The sequence below is a fragment of the Ictalurus furcatus genome, chromosome 21 (assembly GCF_023375685.1).
Source record: "Ictalurus furcatus strain D&B chromosome 21, Billie_1.0, whole genome shotgun sequence".
Lineage (NCBI taxonomy): Eukaryota > Metazoa > Chordata > Actinopteri > Siluriformes > Ictaluridae > Ictalurus > Ictalurus furcatus.
The window spans coordinates 13,508,633-13,535,536 of record NC_071275.1 but is presented as its reverse complement, the minus strand read 5'-3'; the positions used below and the strand labels follow the sequence as shown (position 1 = coordinate 13,535,536).

The 26,904-nt window shown below is 39.8% G+C and overlaps 1 protein-coding gene across 1 annotated transcript in view; it reads left to right on the top strand.

Moving 5' to 3' along the window:
• Positions 1-26,904, top strand: part of si:ch211-86h15.1 (uncharacterized protein LOC558435 homolog) — a 51,645-nt gene that overhangs the window by 14,797 nt on the left and 9,944 nt on the right. The window contains exons 4-8 of the mRNA XM_053652804.1: positions 24,579-24,766; positions 24,970-25,072; positions 25,173-25,459; positions 25,891-26,117; positions 26,414-26,573. Of these exons, the coding sequence (XP_053508779.1) occupies positions 24,579-24,766; positions 24,970-25,072; positions 25,173-25,459; positions 25,891-26,117; positions 26,414-26,573 (965 nt within the window). The remainder of the gene's footprint in view (positions 1-24,578; positions 24,767-24,969; positions 25,073-25,172; positions 25,460-25,890; positions 26,118-26,413; positions 26,574-26,904) is intronic.

Genomic DNA, 26,904 nt, shown 5'->3' with positions numbered 1-26,904 from the left:
TGCATGGTTTGGAACGCCCCACCTTTCAGCCGCACGCTGATGCTGTCTAAACCACTAGGGGTGCTGAAAGGGACCTGTCCATTCAGCGTTCCAGCAGCAGTCGCCTGAGGATCGTTTTTTGGGAGCGTATATCCGGTCCGATGCCACATTAGCCTTTGCTTATTTATTTTTATTTATGTATAAGTTTATTTGAATAGGGACAGTACAAAAAACATGATTCCAGTCAAAAGCTGGAAAATATGTATTGCACAAATTATTGCACACATATTATATGTATTGCACATGTATTATAGCATAAGCTAATTTGCATCTCGAGTCCCTAGAAAGGCTTTTCTAAAAATAAATAAATAAAACTACTTAATATAAAATAAAGCTTTTAGTTAATGTGACATGTATACATGCGTATACATACCTAAATAACCTGTACTTATTTTAAGGATACTTCCAACCCTGGCAGCATGAATAACAAATCAAAAATAATAATTTATTCAATTTTAATATGCGTACAGCTCTGGTTTATTTTAAACCAGCGCTTTACCATCAATATAAAAGACTTTATATCACATACTGCTTTAAACAAGTTTGGCAACATGTTCCAGAGTTGTGAGCCCTTTACAGAAAAGGCTCTTTGCCCTTGTGTAGTTCTACAGTAATCAATCTTACAATTTCCACCTGCTGTACAAATAGTGATTCTACCTGTATCATCCTGTCTCTTCATCAATTTACATAGAACAGATGGTGCCTTATTGTGCAAGCATTTAAACATCTATTTTATATATGACGCTTTTGTAAAATTTGTAAAACTAAGCATATTACATTTTTTTAAAATAGGACCATGATGCCATCGATTTGGCTTTTTATCCATTATTTAGCCCGATTATACAAAAACAAATTTTACAATTAAGAAATCACTTGTTTGAGTCGACACTGTACTATGGTACGAAATGCAGGATAATCATAATGCAAGGATATCATTGCATGCATAAAATGATGAGCTGCCGTCAGAAAACTTCCGTCTTTCCATAACGCAGTGTATATGTACTTCCGTTTTACCTTACATTGCCATACTACCATGGGTGGCACAACTAACATTCTACTTTTGACAATAAAACAGTTTTCTTGCTGCTAAAATTAAACATTCTGGAGGGAGAGCAATCTCATATAAAATTCACCAGTGTATATATGCACCATATCATACGAGATGATGGAGAAGCAGTGTGTGCTCAGCTTTTTACCTACGGCAAAAGCACAAGCGCCAATTAGCTTAGCTTAGCTTATGGCCTTAGCGCTTTTAAAGCAAAATAATAATAATAATGATTCTCACTCACTTTTTGTTGCAATTGTGCAAAATCCTGGTGTAGCTCCTGTCTCAACGTCACCATCAGTGTGTCATTCCCTATATGTTCGATGGTGACTGGGAGACGGACCGCAGGTCTTCGGCTGTGGCCTGTGTTTCCTGGGTGAAGTTTCTGGCTTGGTGCTGCTCGTTCCCGAGCACCAAAGCAGCGACAACCCGGACACTTCAACCAAGATAGATGCTACACTGGGATTTTGCTTGATTGCAACGAAAAGTGTGTTTTATCATTAATTAATTAATTAATTAATTAATATTTTGCTTTAAACCTGCTAAGATCCTAAGCTAAGGTAATATGTTACTGACTTTTATCTAACAATCACAATCTATAGCTAACATTAGTAATATGGAAACATGATTGCAACAAGAGTTTGCAAGAGTATTACAGTAAATTAATCAAGAATAAGGATTTAAAGACTTTCTATTTGCTGAAGAGAACGCTAATAACTACTGTTATCCTAACTCCTCTGCTAACATAAGCTGGGCTGGACAATTAAAAAAATGCTTACTATCACAGGTACTGCTCAGTGAAGAATTTGTATCCTTTATGAAGTTTAGAATGTGCTGTAAGTGAAAATTTGTCTGCAAGTCACTATACATCATCTAGACATATTTCTGGCAGATGTAGGAGGGACTGGGTAAACTCCATAACGTTCCACAATGCTTGCCGAAGTAAAAATACACTGCTTTGAGTCAGAACAGAAGTTGCGTGACATCATGTGAAAAGGGTCTATATAATATTATATATACACACATACAGTTGCGGTCAGACGTTTACATACACTCCTCATGGACATGAATATCATGGCAATATTGGGCTTTCAGTAATTTCTTTGAACTTTTCTTTTTCTGGGGCAGAATTATTGCACAACATACATCTTTAGTAGAAAAAGAATTTGGTTCACAAGTTTTAATTCATTTGGGGTTTTCTGTAATCAACACAAGACCAAAATTATACATACAGGATCAAAAATATACATACAAACATTTAAATTATCAATTCAGTGGTGCTGAAAGTTCCAAAATGTCCTTTAATTTGCCAAGACCAAGGCCTCTTAATTTCCTGTTAGTGATCATGATCGATTACAGCTGAGAGCTTCTCTGTGGCAACATAAAATGGGTTTGTTTGACAGTACGCATTGGATTGACCAACACACAGTACTATGGGAAATTCCAAGGAGCACAGTGCAGATCTGAAAAGGAGGATGGTGGATTTACACAAGTCAGGAATGTCTCTTGGAGCCATTTCTAAACAACTGCAGATTCCATGATCATCAGTTCAAACAATTGTATGTAAGTACAAGTTATTGGGAAGTGTAGCCACTTTGCCAATGTCTGGAAGAAGACCCAAACTATCACCCTCAGCTGAGAAGAAATTGGTTTGGATGGTCAATTAAAACACAGGAACCACCAAGGCACAGGCCTGCCATGAACTGGAAGCTACTGGAACATAAGTGTCACTGTCTACAGGCAAGCGATTTTTACATCGCCAAGGACTGATAGGCTGTCGTCCAAGAAAGAAGCCCCTGCTCCAAAATCAACACCTTCAAGCCCGTCTAAAGTTTGCGGCTGACCATATGAACAAAGAAAAAGCCTTCTAGAGGAAAGTTTTATGGTTGGATAAGACAAAGATTGAGTTGTTTGGCCACAATGACCAGAGGTATGTTTGGAGGAGTAAAGAACACTGCACCAACTGTTAAGCATGGTGGTGGTATTATTATGCTCTGGGGATGTTTTGCTGCCAGTGGAACTGGTACATTGCACAAAGTGGATGGAATAATGAAGAAGGAGGACTACCTTAGAATTATTCAGCATAATCTCAAACCATCAGCCAGAAGGTTGAAACTTGGACACAATTGGGTGTTCCAACAGGACAATGATCCCAAACACACATCAAAGCTGGTTGTGGAATGGATAAAGCAGGCTAACATTAGTCTTTTGGAATTGCCTTCCCAAAGTCCCGATCTCAACCCTATTGAAAATTTGTGGACTGTGCTTAAAAGTTGAGTCAGCGCCAGGAAACCAACAAATGTCATTGAACTTTACCAATTCTGCCAAGAAGAGTGGTCAAATATCCAGAATTCTGCCAGAAGCTGGTTGATGGCTACCAAAAGCGTTTGCTCGAAACTTGCTAAGGGACATTCAACTAAATATTAGGTGTGCTGTGTGTATATTTGTGACCCTGTATGTATATAATTTTGACCTTGTGTTGACAACAGAAAACCCCAAATAAATTCAAACCTGTGAACCAATTTGGCTCAGGTGGTGGCGGCTGTGGCTCAGGTGGTAGAGCGGGTTGTCCACTAATCGTAGGGTTGGCGGTTCGATTCCCGGCCCACATGACTCCACATGTCGAAGTGTCCTTGGGACACTTCTAGGACAGATCATTCTGTATATGAATAACAGTTCAAAGACATGGTTGCCATGCCTGCTGAATAATCCACCAATCTTGACAGAATGATCAATGACATTCATGTCCATGAGGAGTGTATGTAAATTTCCAACCGCAACTGTATACACACACACACACACACGCATATATATATATATATATATATATATATATATATATATATATATTACAGCTGCAACAACTAATCGATAATAATCGATTATGAAAATCGCTGTCAATGAATCTCATTATCGATTTGTTGGTCTGCACGTGGCACAGGGTACGTTTACTCATTTCGTTACTTCTCTTCCAAAACATGCTCCGGAAAAGTAATACAAAAGTTGTGTCCCAATTGAAGTACTATACACTTACACTATGCACGGAGTACTCTACCGTCTAGTGTGTGGATTTTAGAAAGGTAATGTCATCTCTAGTGGGTTTTTTTTACTAACCGGAAGTATAAGCTGCTTCCTAGTCAACGGCACATGATGTCATACGCATGCTAGCAATAGCAGACACCCAGAGTCACCGACAATGACTTTCTTGAGTTTACTTTCTGTCAGCGTTACCTTTTATTCCCAACATGACTTCAGTTACCAACAGACAGAGGCGAAATCGTCATGTGACTGAGGAAGAAAGTCCTCTATGGCAGGAGAGCATTTTATATTAAACACCGCGGAGATCAAACAGTGCTGCACGAGCACAAAGTTATGTTTATATCCAAAATGCTCCACTGTGTGTAAGGGGCTAGGGGAAACTGGTGCAAGTTGCTTAAAAGATTTAATTTAATTTAAGTTTATTGTCATTATGTGTTGTATTTGCGTGCTTGCAGTGTAACTTCTGTTGAGAGTGAGTGACAGAAACCACAAGGTATAGTGAAAGTGAGTTTTTATTATTAATTTAGGACCGTAGTTGACTTCAGTGCTTTTTGTGCATCCATAAAAAATAATGCATTTAAAAGATTAGAAATGTATACAATAAATGCCAGATACTCTGTGAGCTGAACCTGGGACTAAGTTAGTGTTTGATTCTGAGGAGGTGAGCTATGTTTGGGTCACAGTTGTCAATAGGCTGTGCTTCAACATTCAAGTAACTGTTTCTTCAGAATCATAATGTCTGAATGAGTTTAGACTATGATGTTTTATAACATTAACTGCACTGTTGAGCCTCTTTGTGGATTAGTGCTTGGACCCCATTTCATTCGGTCTAGCCTAATTGGAACCGGAAAGCATAATGAAGGCTAGCAGAGTCTATTGAAAATCAGGCTATGAAACATTTCCATAACATTTTATATATCAAAAGAGTGGAAGTTAAAGGGGTTAAAATTTGCCTGTTAGAACAGTTTTTAACACTTGTCAGTAAATGTGTCTATGCAATTCTTTGTACTAAGTTTCGCTCAATTTCAATTTTAGATATTCTATGATGAGAGCTTGTGGAATTGGCAAACTACCAAAAGTTGGAAGAGAAAGAAAAATGGAAAATCAGAGAGCATGTAGGAAAAAGGAGAGACTCCCAGAAGTATTGATGTTGGAGGAAGAACAATGCATGCCAAGACGTAAGCAGATATGATCGCGCATATATATATATATATATATATATATATATATATATATATATATATATATATATATATATATATATATATATATATATATATATAAAATATAATATACACACATATATATACATACACATCCATGCATCCACACTGAACCAGCCATAACATTAAAATCTTCCTGCCTAGTATTGTGTCGGTCTCCCCTGTGCTGCCAAAACAGCTCTGACCTGTCAAAGCATGGTCTCCACAAGACCTCTGAAGGTGTGCTCTGGTATTTGGCACCAAGATGTTAGCAGCAGATCCTTTAAGTCCTGTAAGTTGCGCTGTGGGACCTCCATGGATCAGACTTGTTTGTCCAGCACATCCCACAGATGGAATGGAATTTGGATGCCAAGTGAACAACTTGAACTCTTTGTCATTTTCCTCAAACCATTCCTGAACAGTTTTTGCAGTATGACAGGGCGCATTATCCTGCTAAAAGAGGCCACTGCCATTAGTGAATACCATTGCTGTGAAGGGGTGTACTTAAGTCTGCAATAGTGTTTAGGTAGGTGGTATGTGTCAAAGTAACAACAACATGAATGCCAGGACTAAAGGTTTCCTAGGAGAGCATTGCCCAGTGCATCAGACTGCCTTTGCCGTCTTGCCTTTTACCCATAGTCCATCCTGGTGCCATATCTTCCCTAGGTAAGCAACGCACCCGGCTGTGCACATGGTGTAAAAAAGAACTGTGATCTGATATGTCATCAGACCAGGCCACCTTCTGCCATTGTTCCACAGTCCAGTTCTGATGCTCACGTGCCCATTGTAGGTGCTTTCGTCAGTGGACAGGGGTCAACATGTGCACTTCGACCAGTCTGCGGAAGCGCAGCCCCATACACAGCAAGCTGTGATGCACTGTGTGTTCTTTACATCATATCCAGCAAAAACTTTTTTCAGCAGTTTGTGCTACAGTAGCTCATCTGTGGGATCGGATCAGATGGACTAGCCTTCGCTCCCGATCTGCATCAGTGAGCCTTGGGCACCCTGATGGGACCCTCTTGGCAGTTAACAGATTGTTCTCTGTTGGACCACTTTTTGTAGGCGGTAAACACTGTATACTGGGAACACCCCACAAGACCTGCCGTTTTGGAGATGCTCTGACCTTTTCAAATTTGCTCAGATCCTTACGCTTGCCCGTTTTCACTGCTTCCAAGACATCAACTTTGAGAACAGACCGTTCACTTGCTGCCTAATGTATCCCACCCCTTGACAGGTGCTATAGTAATGAGATAATCAATGTTGTTCATGTCACCTGTTAGTAGGTTTAATGTTATGGCTGATCTGTGTGTGTGTGTGTGTGTGTATGTACAGTATCTCACAAAAGTGAGTACACCCCTCACATTTTTGTAAATATTTGATTATATCTTTTCATGTGACAACACTGAAGAAATGACACTTTGCTACAATGTAAAGTAGTGAGTGTACAGCTTGTATAACAGTGTAAATTTGCTCTCCCCTCAAAATAACTCAACACACAGCCATTAATGTCTAAACCACTGGCAACAAAAGTGAGTACACTCCTAATTGAAAATGTCCAAATTGGGCCCAAAGTGTCAATATTTTGTGTGGCCACCATTGTTTTCCAGCACTGCCTTAACCCTCTTGGGCATGGATTTCACCAGAGCTTCACAGGTTGCCACTGGAGTCCTCTTCCACTCCTCCAGGATGACATCACGGAGCTGGTGGATGTTAGAGACCTTGTGCTCCCGAACCTTCTGTTTAAGGATGCCCCACAGATGCTCAATAGGGTTTTGGTCTGGAGACATGCTTGGCCAGTCCATCACCTTCACCCTCGGCTTCTTTAGCAAGGCAGTGATTGTCTTGGAGGTGTGTTTGAGGTCGTTATCATGCTGGAATACTGCCCTGTGGCCCAGTCTCTGCTTCAGTATGTCACAGTACATGTTGGCATTCATGGTTCCCTCAATGAACTGTAGCTCCCCATTGCCGGCAGCACTCATGCAGCCCCAGACCATGATACTCCCACCACCATGCTTGACTGTAAGCAAGACACACTTGTCCTCCTCACCTGGTTGCCGCCACACACGCTTGACACCATCTGAACCAAATAAGTTTATCTTGGTCTCATCAGACCACAGGACATGGTTCCAGTAATCCATGTCCTTAGTCTGCTTGTCTTCAGCAAACTGTTTGCGGGCTTTCTTGTGCATCATCTTTAGAAGAGGCTTCCTTCTGGGACGACAGCCATGCAGACCAATTTGATGCAGTGTGCGGTGTATGGTCTGAGCACTGACAGGCTGACCCCCCACCCCTTTAACCTCTGCAGCAATGCAGTCTATTTCCCAAAGACAGCAGTCTATTTCCCAAAGACAACCTATGGATATGACGCTACTTCTTTGGTCGACCATGGCGAGGCCTGTTCTGAGTGGAACCTGTCCTGTTAAACTGCTGTATGGTCTTGGCCACCGTGCTGCAGCTCAGTATCAGGGTCTTGGCAGTTTTCTTATAGCCTAGGCCATCTTTATGTAGAGCAACAATTCTTTTTTTCAGATCCTCAGAGAGTTCTTTGCCATGAGGTGCCTTGTTGAAATTCTAGTGACCAGTATGAGGGAGTGTGAGAGCGATGACACCAAATTTAACACACCTGCTGCCCAGTCACACCTGAGACCTTGTAACACTAACAAGTCACATGACACAGGGGAGGGAAAATGGCAAATTGGGCCCAATTTGGACATTTTCACTTAGGGGTGTACTCAGATTTGTTGCCAGCGGTTTAGACATTAATGGCTGTGTGTTGAGTTATTTTGAGGGGACTGCAAATGTACACTATAACACAAGCTGTACACTCACTACTTTACATTGTAGCAAAGTGTCATTTCTTCAGTGTTGTCACATGAAAAGATATAATCAAATATTTACAAAAATGTGGGGGGGAGATACTGTATATATGTATATTTTATAATATATAATTATATATTTATATAATTTTGTATAGATATAATTTAATATATAATATAAAGTAATATTAAATAACATAATATAATATTTATTAGCATAAATTGTTAGAAGTTTTATGTAAAATTGACTGTTTCTTTTGCCTTGTGCTGTGATTTAGAGTTATGCATAAGCACAGGGAGCATGAATGAGAGGAACGTTCAACCTGTCCACAAACCTTCTACAGTTTACCAAAGTGAACCTGAAGCTAATCTGTGTGTGGTGTGCGGGAGGAGTTTCAGCTCTCGAGGATTGTTGAAAGTTCACCTGAGAGTTCATTCAGGAGAGAGACCGTATCACTGTCCCTACTGTGATAAAAACTTCAGGCAGTCGAGTCATCTTAGTGTGCATATTAGGATCCATACAGGAGAAAAGCCTTATAGCTGTCTTTCCTGTGGGAAGAGGTTCAGTGATCGAAGTGCATGCAACAGACATGTTAAGGCTCATCTCGAAAATGCTGAACTTGGCCATACTACTTGAAAAGGTTTAGAAGGGTGAGGCTGTTTATTTGGGATGTTTTTTTTTCCTTCAGCATTGCCTCTCTTTCTATGTTTATATAAAAAACAGAATCTAGTATTACTGGGTTTTTTAAAATAGTTTTTTGCCATACTTGAAACATTTAATATATTCCAAAAGAAAACTTTAGACACCACACTGTATGGCCCCAAGCAGAATGTTTATTGTTTTAAAAATAATTACTATAAATATGCTACCAAGGCTAACAGAAATACTAAAGGGGATTAGCATTATTTTTTTAGACATGCACAGTTTTTCCCATTATCTTTTAAGTTACATAATGTACATTTAAAAACACTATGTTTCAACTCAAGTAAATGTAACAGTTTGGTCTTCCTCAGTTTCTGATGAAAAATGTTGATGTAGCATTGTTTTTGTTCCATTTCCCAAGACTACAAGTCAAATATTTGTAAAGCTGCTGTTTTGTTTTTGTTTTTTTAATTATTCCTAACATTATTCACAAATATACTTTGTAAACAGTGTTCTTTTGTCTTTCACTGTTGCCTGTGTTGACATTTGACAAGTTTAATAGGACCAGTTGAACTCAACAGGGCACATATTTAAAAAATTTGAGAGGTCTGGGAAAGAGTTTTGTCACAGATATAGAACTCTATGATTAGGGGCTAGTTAAAGTCTAATGTATTTATTAAAGGAGAATGTTCAATGTGAGGAAATTTGAACATTTATAAAGAAACACATGGGTGAATTTTGAATTTAGGCTGACTTAAATGACTGCAAATTGAATCACATTGAGGGGGAAATAGCATTTCAACAGCCTTTCATCTTGTACAAAAATCATAGGAATTATAATGAGCAAGAGTGATTTTCTTTTTCTTTCCCCATATAAACAAATTCCTCAAAGAGCTACCATTGTTTTTCTGTACCCCACTGTAATCTGAATCCTTGCTGTTACTTCAAGTTGAGTTTTTATAACTTAAAGCTGGTATACCTTTATCTTTGCATCACTATGTCTGGCAATCTGATCAAACAAGTCTATTTTAATGTGGTTTCTGTACTTGTTTCTAGCACCTGTTGCTCCATAGTTTCAGCTTAAATTCTACAGTACCAGTTTCTATATTTATATACCAGCATATTGAGATTGATTTGCACTCCTGTCTCAATTTGTTTAGTCTGCTTTCTGGCCATTTAAATATAGAATGTTACAATGTACTACAGACAATGAACTGGAAAAATGTGTTGATGTGGTTTCAGAGAGTTTGGATCACTTTGCATCAAACTTTCCCCATGCTAGAGTCAGAAATGTGTTTTTGTTTCATTCTGTACTATTTTATTGTTATCATACATGTATGTATACTGTATGTGAAAGACTGGTGGCTTGTCCATAGGTGCTTAGAGCTCCCCTATTTATATCAGCAGTTCTACCAATGTTATTCTTCATAAAGTCCTGTTTCATAACCCTATGCATTTTAAATTCATTACATTTAAATAATAAAGTGCTACACGTGTTAATAGAGGCCCACTGGGGAAAGAATCGTGCTGCTCCTTGGAGGATGAGCAGTGGGGACAGAACAGTGGGCTAGTTTAAAAATACTCAGTGGCTACCAAGAACTTGTTTTATAGCAAATTATTGAAATTCAATCTAATACATTTCCACAAAAAAGGGAACAGTGTAATTGTGGACAGTGTGTCTAGTATCTATCATTTATATTGTATTAGAGGCACATTGACAAAAAATCCTACATCCTGATTTTCTTATATCTGGATGTTTATAACTTTATTTTTAATATGAGCTCTCTCTACCAAACAAACAAAGAGGTTGAGGACAAGAGGCAAAAGCTCTAATGTCCTGACCCAATACAGAAAGTGCAGATTAAGATCACTGCTAATATTTCTTCCCAACATGCACACATCTTTTCAACAAAACAGAGAAACGTCATCTCCTGAGTACCAAATAAGACTTCTATCTTCTGTTAAACTGAAACATAAATAAGCAGCTCTATTCCGGAGGCATCACTGTATATGCACTGCAAATAAAATGACCAACTAGGGAAGGGACAACGCTGGCTCACTCCTATATAGTTATCAAGGATGTCAGCCCTCAAAGCGCTCTGGGAAATGCTGGCCATTGATATATCCTTTATACAGGTGAAAGCTAAAAAATAAATAAATAAATACTGAATATGGGAGAATCTGTCAAGAGATCTGGCAGAAATATGTACCAGTGAGGCAACAGAGGAATAACTGGACTGTTTTTGCTTGTTTTCAAAGCTGCCACCACAAATCTCCATATTGAAAAATTAGCTAGCCCAGATCTCATAACTCCAATCACACTCAGGCACAGTGCAGAACAATTGTCTCCTGTGTTTAGATACATATTTAATCAATCCCTGCATCAGTGCACTGCTCTAGCCTGTTTCAAGACTTCTGCAAACATCTTGGTTGCTAAGAAACCAAAGATTACTAGTTTTACAAATTACAAAAAGTGCTTTAATTTCTGTAGTAATAAATCCCTTTAAATACCTCCATAGATGACACGATTAATATGGACCTGACCTTTGTCTACCATACAGTGAAATTTTATGAGATCCATGTATTGTGCTTGTTTACTTTATTTAGTACTCCTATTGTATATATTCTTTCCCTTTCCCAGTATATAAGCATCTAGACTCACAAGCCAGTCCTCTAACTTTTGTTAGGGTCTGGTACCTTTTATCACTAAACATGGCAAAAAAAAGGCTCACTTCAACAGGAAAAAAGTAATTTGAGTGACAACACACCTGACCAGTCACTGAGTTTTCCTGCCAGTGCGCAACCTTGTGAGAATGTTGTGCTTATTTCTCACCAACTGATTTAAACAAAACTTCAAATAAATTGTTACAGATCAGATTGCAGCCTTAAAGATTCTGAAGCTTGTGGCCAGAAAAGTGCAAAGATATCAGATGCTCTGTGTGGCTTGGTCAAAACGGATTCTGCAGGAATGTGAATGTACTTGGCCAATAAATTTGATGGTGATCCTGATATAATAAAGGTTTTCAACTAAAATTAATTGAGAAGCTTTACAAAACATTTATCCAATTATGCAAGTTATATCAACTTCCATCCTTACTCTTGTGCATACATTACAATTTACTTGATTTTGTTGTTCTCTCTGGAGACGCACCATCATGGCATTTTCCAGTGGGATTGATTGGGTTGAAGGAACTACAATTTACCTTCACATTTCACTACTTCAAAAGCCCTTGGTTTTTTGTTTCACAGTGCACTGTATTTTGTAAATATAGGCCAAGACTACACATTTTACACATTTCATTTCCAGCTACTGCAGCAGTGGTATCAAAAGTGACAAGACTGAATAGATGTCAGGCACAATTGTATGTCCTGGCAGTTGGTATTAAAGGTCGGACCCACGATTAAAAAATAGCTAAGAAACTTCTTGATTCTCCACCTCCCGGACACTTCTGTCTTGGAGTCAAAACAGAGTTTCTGTTCGCCTTTTAATCAGTTGTTCTCTTTCTCCTCCCCATATACTTTAGAGGCCTTCAGAAAATGCTAATGGAAATGCTGTCTTTAGTCACCTAGGATAACCTCTTCTGGTGCTCCAAATGTATTCAGCGGTGGATAACACTCATGTCGCTACACTGTCTGTCAGCCTATTGGCTGGATGACACATAACATTTATGTGCTCTGTCTCTAGCATATAATGCGGTACCCCAACATGGTCTGGCAATTCAACACCATTTTCACTCCAAGAGCCCATTTCAAATTATCCTACCTAACAAGAGTCCATTAATTAAACTATTCATAGATGGCGCAAAAAACTCTGTTGATGAGCACTGCGTAATCTGAGATTCTCCACATTCACATAGTTAATGCAGCAATGTGGTTGACCTCCTGCAGGAATAAAATCGCAAGCATGGAAACACCAGGTCTGCTCCGCTTGCTTTGTGCTGTGACATGCCTAGGCAGCTGTCAACAATCCTGGCTCATTTGAGCACTGTACACCATTCACCATGAAATGCCTGCACCGCAGATTGGCACACCAACTCAGTATGGCAAGAACACCCCCCCCCATCTCTGCCTGCACTAGCATGCATAGCTTGCCATGCCTGCTGAATAATCCACCCTCACAGCAAAGGGCAGGAATGTTTGGCATGATTCCTCTGCTCCACTGCTTGACATAGAGCAGGAAAAGATTACAGAGATGTATGATGAAGATAATGATGATAATGATGGAAGCTCAGCTACTTCTCTTTGTGTAGAATGAGTTTGAGGACTTCCCATTACATCGCCCTGCCGAAATTGAAAATCCAACAACACAGTGGAGACCATGGAAGAGTGCTGCCCTACAGAATGTGCTCAAGCATTTAGCAGATCCTTGGGCTAACTATGAAGGAGAAGGTCTGCTGGGGGCAAATCCAGTGGCACAGCAACTAATCCCAATATTCCCTGAGCGTTTGGAGGAGGATACAATGGCATGGGTGGATATGTCTTTTACCAACAAAGCCATTCAAGGAGCTTTTCCACATGCCCCTGATGGAACCCCGGGTGACAGTACACCTGCACCCCAGACACTTAAGAGCCATATGCCCTACTTTGCCTTCCAAAACAGATAATTTAAAAAATTAAAAAAAAAAACAATTTTGCATGAACATTCACCCTCTCATTCTACAGGTTTGCATCTACCCAAGTCATAAGCAGATCCACTGGGTCACAGTAGATTTATAGAAGTACCTGGCATACCATGGCTATGTGGCTTATAAAGCCCCATGCCCAGATTGGGCCACAGGTACCTCAGCAGGACCCTCCACCCATTCACATGGTGAAGAGGAAATTGCTGGACAGCCAGATCACCCTATGTTCTCTGTTTCTTTTTGTCAACAGTTCAGGTGGAGCAATGTACTGCTGCTCCTCAGCACTTATGGCAGGCAGAACCCAAGCACTGGGTTGGGCATAGGTGTGTCATTAAAAAGAACAACAAAACACACTTAACTTGCTGATTCCAGCGAATGTGTTACTAATAACACAAAAAGATGGGGGTTTTTTGCAAAACAAGCACAGAATGTTGCAAGATGAAAGCAAACATAAAAATGCCACCTCAGAGTGCTATTACCCTAAACAATTGAACTGTGATCCATCTGCTCTTTCTACTATGTTGGCTTGCACTGTGTCCATGGGCACTGCTGTCTCTGTTGCTTAAACTCATCTAACTGGACCTCTGCATTGTTCTTTAGAAGAGTATTAATTGGTAGTTGTTACTACATTTACATTTACATTTATTCACTTAGCAGACACTTTTATCCAAAGCGACTTACAAATGAGAAAGATATAAGCAAAGCGATATCAAGCAGAGAACAATACAAGAAGTGCTACCATACAAGATCTATTAATTGAATTCCAGAAGAAGCAAAGTGCAGAGTAGAGGTGTAAGTGCATTTTTTTTTTTTTTTTTTTTATTATGAGTTGGTTAGGTGTTCATAGAAGAGGTGGGTCTTTAGCTGTTTTTTGAAGATGGTGAGAGATTCTGCGGTCCGGATTGAGATTGGAAGTGCATTCCACCACTGAGGAACAGTTAGTGTGAAGGTTCTGGAAAGGGACCTTGCGCCACGCTGGGTTGGAACTGCTAAACGTCGGTCACTAATCGATCGCAGATTGCGAGAGGGAATGTAAGCCTTCAGGAGAGAGTTGAGGTAGGAGGGTGCTGTTCCTGACAAGATCTTGTAGGTGAGCATCAAGGCCTTGAACTTGATGCGGGCAGCTACAGGAAGCCAGTGGAGGGAGATGAAGAGGGGTGTGACATGGGTTCTCTTGGACTGGTTGAAGACGAGGCGCGCTGCAGCATTCTGAATCATCTGAAGGGGTTTGATGGAGCTGGCTGGGAGGCCTGAAAGCAGTGAGTTGCAGTAGTCCAGTTTAGAGATAACAAGAGCCTGGACTAGAATCTGTGTAGCCTGTTTGGTGATGTAGGGTCGGATTTTCTTGATGTTGTAAAGGATGAACCTACAGGACCTTGCAGTTGCTGAGATATGGTCTGCAAAGGTCAAGCCGTCATCAAGAATCACCCCAAGGTTCCTGGCTGTCCTGGTTGGCATGAGTGTGAGTGAGCCGAGCTGTACAGTGAGGTTGTGGTTGATTGAGGGACAGGCTGGGATCACGCTGGGTGATCCCAGCGTGGGATACATGATGCCATGTATCCCAGGCTGGGATACATGGCATCATGGACTCTATAAATATTAACAGATATTAAATATAAACCTGACTGACTCTGCCAGAAAGCTTGAAATGGGCTGTGGTTGGATTTTCCAGCAGGACAATGATCCAAAACATACATTAAAATCAACACAAAAATGGTTTACTGCCCACAAAATCAAGGTCCTGCTATGGCCATCCCAGTCCCCTGACTTGAAACCCATAAAAAACCTGTGGGGTGAACTGAAGATGAGAGTTCACCAGGATAGACCTAAAAATTTGAAGGATCTGGAGAGATTCTCTATGGCGTAATGGTCTCAGATCCCTTGCCATGTATTCTCCAGCCTCATCAGGCATTTTAAGAGAAGTCTCAGAGCTGTTATCTTGGCAAAGGGAGGTAGCACAAAGTATTGACTAAAAGAGTGTCAATAATTGTTGCACAAAGATGTCCATTTAACAAAGATATTTTTTTGGATAAACCTGTTTTGTTTGCAATTGTTTGATATCCATGAGACCAGAGAATTATTGTGATTGTTTTAACAAAAGATCAAAAGGTTAAACAATATTTTTTTATAGCATTCAACAACAATTTTTCACAGCATTCTTTGATCATATTTACCAAGGGTGCCAATATTAGTGGAGGGCACTGTAGAGTGCATAAGGAAAGTGATTATTTGTCAAAATGTTGCTTAAATGTTGATTTACTGTATACATAAATAATACAAAGCAGTTTCTGCCTGCTAGTACAGTAGGTGACATGGTTAATGTTAGCAGTTAGCATTATCAGGGGCACATTTTCAGTTTACCATGCAAGTTTGACATTGCATTCTTGTATGCTAAAGGTTTTTTCAGAACACAGAGTAACATTTTATACATACAGTATATACAGTATAACTATATCTAGGGCAATAGTTTTCACTCTGTGGCAAGAGATACCCTATCTCTGCTAAAACATTGGTTTCTATTTTTTTTTCTGTCAGCCATTGTCTGCTTCACTGTGACTAACATTGTTTAACTGGTGAAATAATGGGATCTTGTAAGATGTCACACAGTCAGTGCTGTGCACACACACACATGCAACTGCAACTAAACCTAAAGATTAAAGTAGTCTAATTGGTATTGCTTAGGAGGGATACAAAGGTACTTTCAATCACACAGAGAGCCACGACTAAGCCTAAGGTTTAAAGTTAGAGAGGAATGGTGCTACGCACAAAGTGGTCAATTTTGATCTTTGAGGCTATAACGTGCATCAATAATAATGATATTAATATTTATATATATTTAATCATAATAGTAAGAGAATAGACATTAAAGCACAGAATGATCATGATCATCCAATCAAATGAAGATATGTGCTTTAAATTTGAGACTATTCCATGAAAATAAGCATTTCTTTCAAGCAGTTCATGATTTGGAAAGGTCACAGTGAAGTACATAGACATATTTTAATTGCTACAGATGAGAAATTGTGGTACTTGATAAAGTGCTGGAATACTATGTTTGTATAATGTTCAACTAATATTTATTGACTGTCTCTGCTTATAGCCATTCAATTGCCAAGAGACTTCTGGATGAAGAAAGACGGCAGCTGGTGCATATGCCCAGGCAAATACACTGTAACAGTTACTGGCCTTGCACCACAATGGACAGCCACCTACAATCTCTGGACAAAAATCAGTGCCAGCTCTGTGGAAAGATTTTCAGGCGAGTTTCGGATGTCAGAATTCATGAGCGGGTTCATTCCGGCGAGAGACCGTACCACTGCCATTTTTGTGGCAATAAATTCAAACAACAAGGCCACCTTCGGACACACATTAGGATTCATACAGGAGAGAAACCATTCATATGTCCAAAATGTGGGAGACGTTTTAAAGACCCGAGTGTGAAGAACAAGCATGTAAAGCGCTGTAAAGTTTACACTGTAAAACTGATGGAAATTAAGGACACCTGCTAGATGCCTTTGTACTTTTGTTTTTTTATTTTATCTTTTTCACATTTTGGTGTTTTAACATTGCAAACAATGGTCAACATTTCATGATTTTAGTAGGGTTGGGTTACTCGATCCTGGACTCGAGTCCAATTATGAACAAACTCAGACTTGTCACGGACTAGGAAATTTTGGACTTGGAAATTTTTCCAAGTACAGTCGAGTCCGTGTCATGTGTAACATGAACAGAAAGATGAAAAAATAAATAACAACATGAAATTAAGATAACAAGAAATTAATGAATGTCTCCCTGCCTGGGGCTTTCTGTTCACGCATAATTGAAGCGTGCCCACCAAAAGCCACCTCATCGTGCGAGTACCGAATTGAGTTCTTTTTAGCAGCTTATTACGCTTGGATGGTTAAATAAATCCATACACACCATGTCAAAATGCAGGTCTGGCTGAGTATTCATGCCAACAGTCGGTTATGCCTTAAGTGAGGGGAAAATCAGTTGGGGGAAAATCGGAGGTGTGTCAATACAGTATACTGGCTCTGTGCATTAGGTCTTAAAGTGCTGTCTGTGTCATTAATATTAATCTAACAACAAAAGACAAAGAGAAAATCACTCACTCATTTGACCGAATAACTTAAGTAGATTTAATAAGAATCACGGTATATGTCATACAGTGATGTGTATTTTATTTTACATTTAATTGCTGTATTCAATTTCCATAGTATTTCTTACTTGAATACTACTGATAGACCTGAGAAAACATTGTTATTGTGAAATAAGATTGTAGTCATATCCCCCACCCCTAAACATTAGCATTTGGTGATTCCAGTCTTGAATTTCATGTAAAATATAACATATACTTCTTATTGTAATAAATATCATAATCCCTGCTGATAGGGATTTATTTTAATAATTTTTTTCATTTTAGGAATTAAAATGAAAAAAGTTACATGAACAGAGCTGTGTTCAGAAATGAGTTTGTTGTCATTCATAGATGGATTAAAAGCACTAATAAAGCATGAAGCTTGTTGTTATGACCTGCTGCTAAATGTAACTCTATTCTGTACTGTTTCTCTCTCAGCCTATATAACTCTGGGGGAGAGAGTGCAATTGAAATGTCAAGTCAAACTGGAGCACACAATATAGTGTGATACAAATTAACCTGTTTAGTTATTGTATTTTCATGCACTTGTAATACAATAAAAGTTCTACATATACCACTATATGGCTTTTTTTTTTTGAAACCATTTTTGATAGGAAACTAGTTGATGTACTGATGACATGAAATAAAAATATTAAATGGCAATGGCACGATGTAATAGTGGTATTTTTTTTGTTACATTTATGTTGCCATTGGTTTGTGAACGTTAAAATATTAATTTAACCAGCTCAGTGTTGAGTTTACAATTGCAATTTCAAATCTTTTTTCAATTTAATTACTTTCTGGTCTCGGGCCAGACTTGACTCGGACTCGGCCATACAGACTTGAGTCCAACTCGGCCCCTTTTGGACTCGATTGGTTAAGGACTTGGTCTTGACTCGAACTTGACAAAGGTGGATTGGACCCAAAACGAGACTTTAGTATTGTAAAGCTGTGTCTTGCATTCATCACAAATAGACAAATAGAAAAAATAAATTCACTATATTCTGTTAATGTCACTGGTACATATGTGTTTTGTGTAATTCAGTAAATAAACAGTTGTCATATCTACCACTGCCTCTTGTGATGCATTCTGTAAGTTGTTTTCACATAATTTGTGTAGTGTTACTTTGTTTCATGTATTGGTGTTAGAAAGTAGATGGTCTGATACACTATATGGGAAAACGTACTAGAAAAATCAAACTCGGATTAAATCATGGTCTCTTTTTATGTGTGCTATGCTGTAATGCAACTATTCATGGGCTTTTCAGCAGTGTCTTCTAAAAAACACAAGGGGGCAGACATATTACACCATTTGTGTTCCATACCCATTGATTTTCAACCCTCCCCCCACCCCACCCCACCCCAAACAGTCACGATTGGGCATATGACAACTCAAAATGCTTTATATTTTTCTTTCCTTTTTATTTATCTATTTTTTTTAATTACAAGTCTCAATTTAAGTCAAGTCCACTGGATTTCTATTGACATTCCTCTATATAAAATACATTCTTTAGAACCACAATGCAACACATAACGGTGATGTAGTATGGTAGGATTACATAAAGTGCAAATACATGAGCCTGTGAGACCCAAAAAATAATACAATAAAAAGAAAGACAGTGCACACTAATTAGACAAGACAACAAAACAGTATTGGATGGAATAAATCAGTGCAAACTATTGTCTGTAAACCGATGACTCTACCCTATGCAAGTGGGTAATAATGTAGCAGGAGGTCAATAATAACAAGCTGAACCATTTTGAACCTTGCATTATATAAACATTACTTAAAATGTATTGGGGATAAAATCCAGAAGAATGCAAAATGTTATACTACATCCTATACAAGCAACTGAAGGTGATAATTTTTAGTCTCAGTGTAGGTGTCTGTAGTGTTCACATGTTTGCTCCTAATGCTTGCAGGCATTTATTGAACCTTGCACGCTTTCCTAATATCTGTTTGAGTCAGTCCTGATTTTGTAATTCTTTTTTCAACCTGTTGCATAGCAGAGACGTTGGTTGTAATTTTCTTTTGCCTTATAGTCTGTTTGTACTGATCCTACTCTGTGGGTGCTGTTTGAGCCTGAAGGGCGTTTAAAGCACATGTAACTATATAAACAACATTTGTGTCCTGAGCACAGTGCTAGGTAATGAATTCACTTCAATTCAGCCACTGACTGTAAGCTGACTCCTTAACCAAGCACTGCAGTGCCAGGAACGTGACTGTATTCTTCACTAATGGGTTATGGAAGTAGAAAAAATCTTGCTAATGATACATTTAGTTAAGCCATGGTAGACTTCATATTGACCATACCAGGTTGTGATACATTATGAAAACCAGGCTGTCTCTTCCAGCGTAATGTGAAGAGATAAATAGTCTAGGTATTAGATGCAGATATGCTCTGGAGATACTAGGTTTAAATTCACAACTTTCTAGTCACACATTTTAAGAATGTAGTTGCTTCTTGACCTAGGACCATCTTACTTCAATATCCACCACAAAATTGAATGGCAACATTGTGAACATTGTGTTTTGTACATATTTCAGACCTCAGACTTCAGGATCTTGAAGATTGCTGTCTTATTGGCTTTTCACACTGGTTTCTGATGAGAAAACAAACTTTTGCACACACTGAGCTTTTTGGGGAACGTAGATTTCAAACTGGGCTGAAAAATGATATAGAATTCAGTCTTTTTAAGCTCTTAGAGTTTTTGTGTGAAGAACTTAGTGTTTTTCTGAACTGAAACCCTTGAATAATACAACTGTAGCAACTCTAGGCAGGGTAGCAAAGGCAGACACCACTGGAGCAGGTTCAACCCATTTTTAGCAGGTTTATGTTTTATATTTGTGTGTCTGCTCGCTTACCGGGCTGTTAAAGGCGGTAGTTCACAAAACCCACCCTCTTGATGACTGCGTATGGGCCTTGCCATCAGGCCAGGAACTTACAGGAGGAATTGAGCATTAGCAGGAGCACTCGATTGCCCGGCATGAACTCTTGGGGTTGAGCTGAACATTTGTATGTCCTTGTTTTCTCTGAGTGGCTTCCATGTGTTCCTGGATTATTGGGGCCACTCTATTGATCCGGCCCTGCATACTTTGGATGAACTCGATGACGGAGCAAAATGGTAAGGGTTGCTCTTTCCAGGCCTCCTTGGCCAAATCCAGCAGTCCTCAAGGTCATAGGATGAAGAGGACATAGGGCAGGAGGAGGACCCAGTTCCTCCCCTCCTCATCTACCACCTGGCACAACATCCATTTCAGAGTTTGGTTGAAGTGTTCGATGAGCCCATGTTTCTGTTGATGGTAGATGGGTGTCCTCAGGTGTTTAACCTGCAACAGTTGACACAGATCAGTCAATTGCTTGGATGTGAAGGGCATACCTTGGTCAGTTAGTATGTATGTCCTTTGGGATCCCCACATGGCTGAATAGGAGCACGAGTTATTTGGCGATGTTGATGCTTTCTTTAGCACCGCCTTGGGGTGTAGTCCATATTTGGTGGCGTAGTCCATGATGACCAAGATGTATTCGTGACCCTGGGCAGATTTCAGGAGTGGCCCTACAAGGTCCATTTCAATCCAATGATGGAGAAGGAGATAAGAGGTGCAGGTGGGGGTTTTCTTGGGGCGGTACATTAGCACTGGGGGCACTGCTGGCAGAAGGCTTGAACCTCTGCATTCATGTTGGGCCAGAGAAAGTGATATTTCAGTTTTTCCCAAGTGTTTCATGCTCCCAGGTGACTGCCGAGTGGATGGGCATGGACCAGGTACATTAGTAGCTGAGTCCTTGCCTTGGGGACCACCAGGAGGTCTCAGGTTTGTCCTCTGTGGTTGGTCCTGCATTATAGTAGTTTTCCTCTGACCAGAAAGTAGGTTGTGGGGAGTCTCTGGTCTGGGTCCTGGTCAGTCCCTTTGATCTGAGGCACCTGGGCCTGGCAATGTTTCAGGCAGTCATCTTCTTTCTGCTTCCGCCCAAATTTCCCCTGTCGTGTTACCTGTTGGAACACAGATGACATTGGGTTAGTGTGTGTGTGTGGCTCACCTTCTACTGTGGTGTCCCCCTCATCTTGGGCCATATAGGCCTGCTGGACCCATGGACCAATCTCTTGTAGTGACGCCCTCTTGGTTTTGGGAGCTGGGCCACCCGGGAACTGTGGTCAGTCTCTCCCCAGGAGTAGAGGCACTGGGAGGTCAGGGATGATGCCCACCAGGAGTAGTCAGGTACCTGCTTGGCTTTGTATTTGTACCAGCTGGGATTTCACTGGCATCTCCGTGTATGGAAGTCAATGTTATGGTCCCTTTTTTCTTGGGTCTGTTTGACAGGATTGTTGGTCTGGCCAGGGTCACTGTGCTACCAGAGTCCAATAGGGCTGTAACTGGGTGTTCCTCCACTTTTACTGTCAAGGTGGGTGTTCTGTATGGGTTCTGTGTATGGAGGCTGCATCCTGCTAGCCAGGGTTTGTTGGGTCTTTTTGCGGTTGACGGGTCTGGTGCTGTCGGAATGGCCTCATCCCAGAGTGATCCATAGGTGTGGTGGCTTTGGCTGTCCCCTCCCTCCCTGGTGTGGTTCCGTTCAGAGCAGCAAGGTGGGACGCTTCTAGGGAGGTTTTGGCTGGGTGCTCGCTACCCTTCTCTGCCGAGTAACAGGGTGGCCAGGGCTTATTCCAGGGCTGTTATCATCTCTCTGGGACTGTTGGGGGACTGCGTTCCAACGGCCTGGTGTTCAGCGGGTGGCAGAGTTCTCAGAAATCGGTCCATTGCCACCCTCTCTGCGACCATGGTGACAGTGTTTTTGTCTGGCTGGAGCCATCTCTTGGTGATGCGCAGGAGGTTGTCCATATGTCCCCGAGGGTCGCTCTGGGCTGGTAGTTTCACTGAGGAAACTCTGCCACCTCCTGGCTGGGTGACAGGCCACATTGTGCCAGAATCTCACCTTTTACTGTTGTGTAGTCAACTGCTTCCGAGAGCTGCTCAGGCTTCCCCAGAGAGTAGGGAGGCGAGGCTGCAGGCCATTTCTGAGCATCTCGACAGGGGTCGCTCCACTGTAGGGGTCGCTCCACTGTCCACCACTGTAGCAATTCTAGGTTGCAGCAGGCTGAGCACAAACACACAGGAGGCGAATTCAGTAGAAAATAGTGCTCTTTTATTTAAGAAAAGTGTCTTGGAGTGTGGAAGAGGGGAGTGGAGTGAGGTGCTCTGGTGGCTCTTGGTCGGTGCTAGGATCCAGGTATCACGGCTGAGTGGCATTGTGGAGTGACCCAGGAGGTGTGCTGAGCTGTGTAGAAGCCAGGGGGTTTTGGAGAGGCAGCCAGGGAGTGTAGTCTTCCTCTGATCTGGTTTCTTCTGCAGGAGAAAGAGAGAAAGGCATTAGCAGAGTCATGGAAGCGATAGCTCACCTGGCTGTAGGGGGAGAGCTCTTGTCTACTCTCCCATAGGCCTCAGGATGGTGGAGAACTGCTGTTGTGATCTTTAGTCATCAGCCGTGTGTTTATGTTGCCCCGTCTTGCACCCACACGCTGCAATCCACCATTTTTTGCTAGTATTGTCTTGTTACCAATTTGTGCCATGGGTAAAGGTTTGGTGCCAGCTCTACTTAGTGGTGAGTAAACAATAATCTCACGTGTTTGCCAGTGGGCTTTGGGAAAAGATCTATAATTGGTCATCTGTCATGTCAGTTAAAATGTCCTTTTTCTGTGGAGTGGTTTTTGGTCACATTTATTAATGAAACACACAAAACAAAGCAAGAGTTCTGGCTAGTGAGACTAGCTAACATGTGTCACTAAAACTCTATTCAGTGGATGGGTCAATGGAGGAGTTCAAGACTTGACAATAATTTCATTGCAATTTGTCCTATAGGTGGTACAGGTTTCAAAATTGAGATTCACTTACAGAACTGAAATATGACAAATCCTCAGACATAATGCAAAATTTGGCATTAAAATTTTAATATATACTCTGTTTGAAACTAAATATTAATACATTATTCAGATGGAACAGACTGAATAGGAGTTGAATTTTTTCTTCTTCCTTTGTCCATCAATTTTCTCTGCCGGTTGACTGTTGTGGCAGGACTCCGGACACAATCTTGAGCGGTGTATTTCTCCAGGCCTTGATCTTCCATGCAAGAAGCATGTCTGCGCCCCGTGGGTTGCTCTGCTACTTTAAACTCTGCACTGTTTAGTGGCATTGTTCTGAGCAGTCTCTGTGACTGCTCAACCCTCTGTGCCTGTGCTTTGTGTGGTGCTTGTGCAAATACTATTTCAGTTTAACATTTCCTTTTTTAAAATGGCCCCTGTCACTTCGCAGCAGACCTATTTATATAATTCATTTAAAATATATTAACCTCTATGATCATTGGGCATGCTTTTTGTCATTCTTCACTGTGAAAATCATATGGGAACTATAGTTAATTTATTGTTTCATATTTCATATTTACTATTGAAATTTTTTTGCATAGTGTTAGTCCAGAAAAAAAAAACCTTCCCTGTTTAGGCAGTTCCCATTTCTGGCTCAAATCCTGGTACAGATACAGATATTTGGAGCACTAAACAGATACTGATATGGATAGTGACATTGCATCATATCCCTATTACATTAATTATTAATCTAACCTCTAAGAATTTGCATGTTCTTTGACACACAGACACTATTGTGATGTGAAAGTTTTGTTTTTAATTATTTCTATTTATGAAATTATTTATTCAATATTTATTTAATTACTTATTTTTAATGTAGTTGTTAAATGAATATGCCATGCCCTGCCACCCCATGTTCTAAAAATTTCTTGTGGTTTCATAAGACACATTTTATTATCTGTAAATATTTCTTCCTTCACTAATTTTGTCTGTGTATGTAAAAGATGCTGTTCAGTGTAACCTAGTAACAACCTCGGGTGCTTTGTTATAGTCTTCCATCATTGTCATAACTGACCAGGATGTGTCATATTTCCCCAGTCAGGTATAATGTATGTAAATATGTTACAGAATGCTAAACATTATTTGTAGAACTAATACCATAATTTATGTTTTTATTGCAGAACGTTCCATATTGTTAAATTTTCAGAAATGGAAACTGTTGCAGTTGTGCCATCTGAGTGGTATGATGCTGGAAAGACACTTTGGCCAAATTATGAAACAGTCAAATGTATGGAAAGAGCAGTTAAACAACGAGAGACGCCTGGCACGGACTGGGACCGCTATAACTGCACTATCCTAAAGACGTATGGTATGTTTGACAATAGTGTTAACTGGCTAAAATTAAAAACTTATTTAAAGCAATACATTTAGCCATTCTATCTGTAATCACATCTAATGATATTATTGTCACCAGCCAAATGAGTGAGTCTCACTCAGTGGGTGGTTGTCAGTATTTTAATTCAGTGGTAGAAGTGTCAGAGATTTTAAATTCTTTCAATATTTATGTTTCAGGCAACTATTCAGCTGCACGCCAGGCTTTGAAATCCTTTTCCTGCAGCACTTCTGACGTGCAGTCGGATGAAGGGGAGGAGGTGAACGCAAAACCAAAGTCAATGTTAGTTTCAGAATTAATTAAAAGCTTGAACTTTTGTAAATGTCAAAAAATAATGGTATTGAAATTGCATAGTAGATATTTGTGCTACATTCTTTTTCAGTCATTATCTTGAAGAATCTGATGTTGATAGTGATCAGGATAAGTCAAGGACCCCTTTGAAGAAACAAAGAACTCATCAAAATGTTCACCGCTTTCCATCTTCAGCAACACAAACTGTTGATCCAAACAAGCCTCATACCATGGCCTCTAAAACGACTCATCCACTACTGACTCCTCTTGCATCAGTTATATCCTGTCCTGAAATGAACACAAGCAGTTGGGAGGGTCAACTTCTTTTCCATCCAACTTGTAGAGGAAGGACAGGAACTGGACCGATTCTATGCACTGGTGAGTTTTAAAGGAAAAATCCACCTGAATGACCAGCATTAATGTAATAATTTATGTGAGCTTCAGTGACTTCCAAGACTTATTTTGTAATGAAATACTAGAGTAGAATTTTATTTTATTTTTTTAGTTTAAACTTTGACATTTTGTTTAATGGTTTCTTAAGTTATTTACAATGCTGTTTGACTACTTGCTGATAGTGATACAGTGGGATTTTGGCCTTGCATCATCTCTACCTAAGAGAGCGATACACAGTACTTCAGTTCTTTAGTCTGTTCAGCTCTCTCACCTCCTTATCTGTACTCTCTGCTCGAACATTTCAGCTTCCATTTATTCTTTTAAATGATAATATTTAATGGCATGAAACTGCTTTTTTAGATAGCACTATATTTGGAAAAAACTCATTTTAATTATTTACTTTTTTAACTTTATAGCTGCTCAGCTCCATATGTTGACACTCATGGAGCAGGTTAAGCATGAACAGACCCAAATCCTGGGAATGCTGAACGGCCTGAACACCAAACTGGATGCAAATACAGAACTCCAGGGCTTTTTTGACACACCTAAGGACTTGAAATTCCCACTGGATACCATTGAGGATGTGGAACATTTTGAAGCCTGGCTCGCTGAAGCTGCAAATACGGGATCCAAAAATAACTTGGTATTCAATAACATTTTTCATCTTTGTTGCAGATTTCAGTGCAATGTATGTATCCCAACCTAGAGACAGAAATGCTACAAATCATTAATTGCCAGCATTGTTATGTGATGATAAATGATTTCTGCATTCTATCTTACATAACTGCAAAGTGTTAGTCATCTTATTTATTTATTTATTTGTCTGTCTGTCTGTCTGTCTATTTGTTTCACTAGTATGCTTAAATGAACAAGTTATTAGCATCCAAGTAGCCTTTATGTGCATCAATGAAAGGAAAGCTGTCTTTCCCTTCCTAACAGATAAAAATTCTATCAACGCTGGGAGGGCAAGATGTCAAGAAGGTGACCTGGAATATCTTGGCTCACATATTCAGTGACAATGTTAGCAAAAGAATCTGTTGGAAGGGGGCCAACCAAAAGCTAAAATTCAGTGGAATGAACACAAAGGGGCTTCTTATCCGTATGTATTACGAGGGTTAATTAGACATTTTTCATTTTGCCATATAAATATATAATTATAATGTATACAGTTATATGCAAACATTTGGGCACCCTGGTTAAATGACCTATTTTGTTGATTTTTTAAATGAAAAAAAAAATTGTACACCTCTGCAGCAAACAATTAAAAAACTTCCTGCAAATGTTAATGCACAGTTGCTTTAAATTTGATGACCATAAAAAACAGAAAAATAGTAATTATAGCATGTATAAGTTTAGTTCCAGTTGTAAAGTCTCACAACTTAATTAATTTGTTAGGCCTTAATTGTCTTGTTAGGACTTGTTAATCAGGT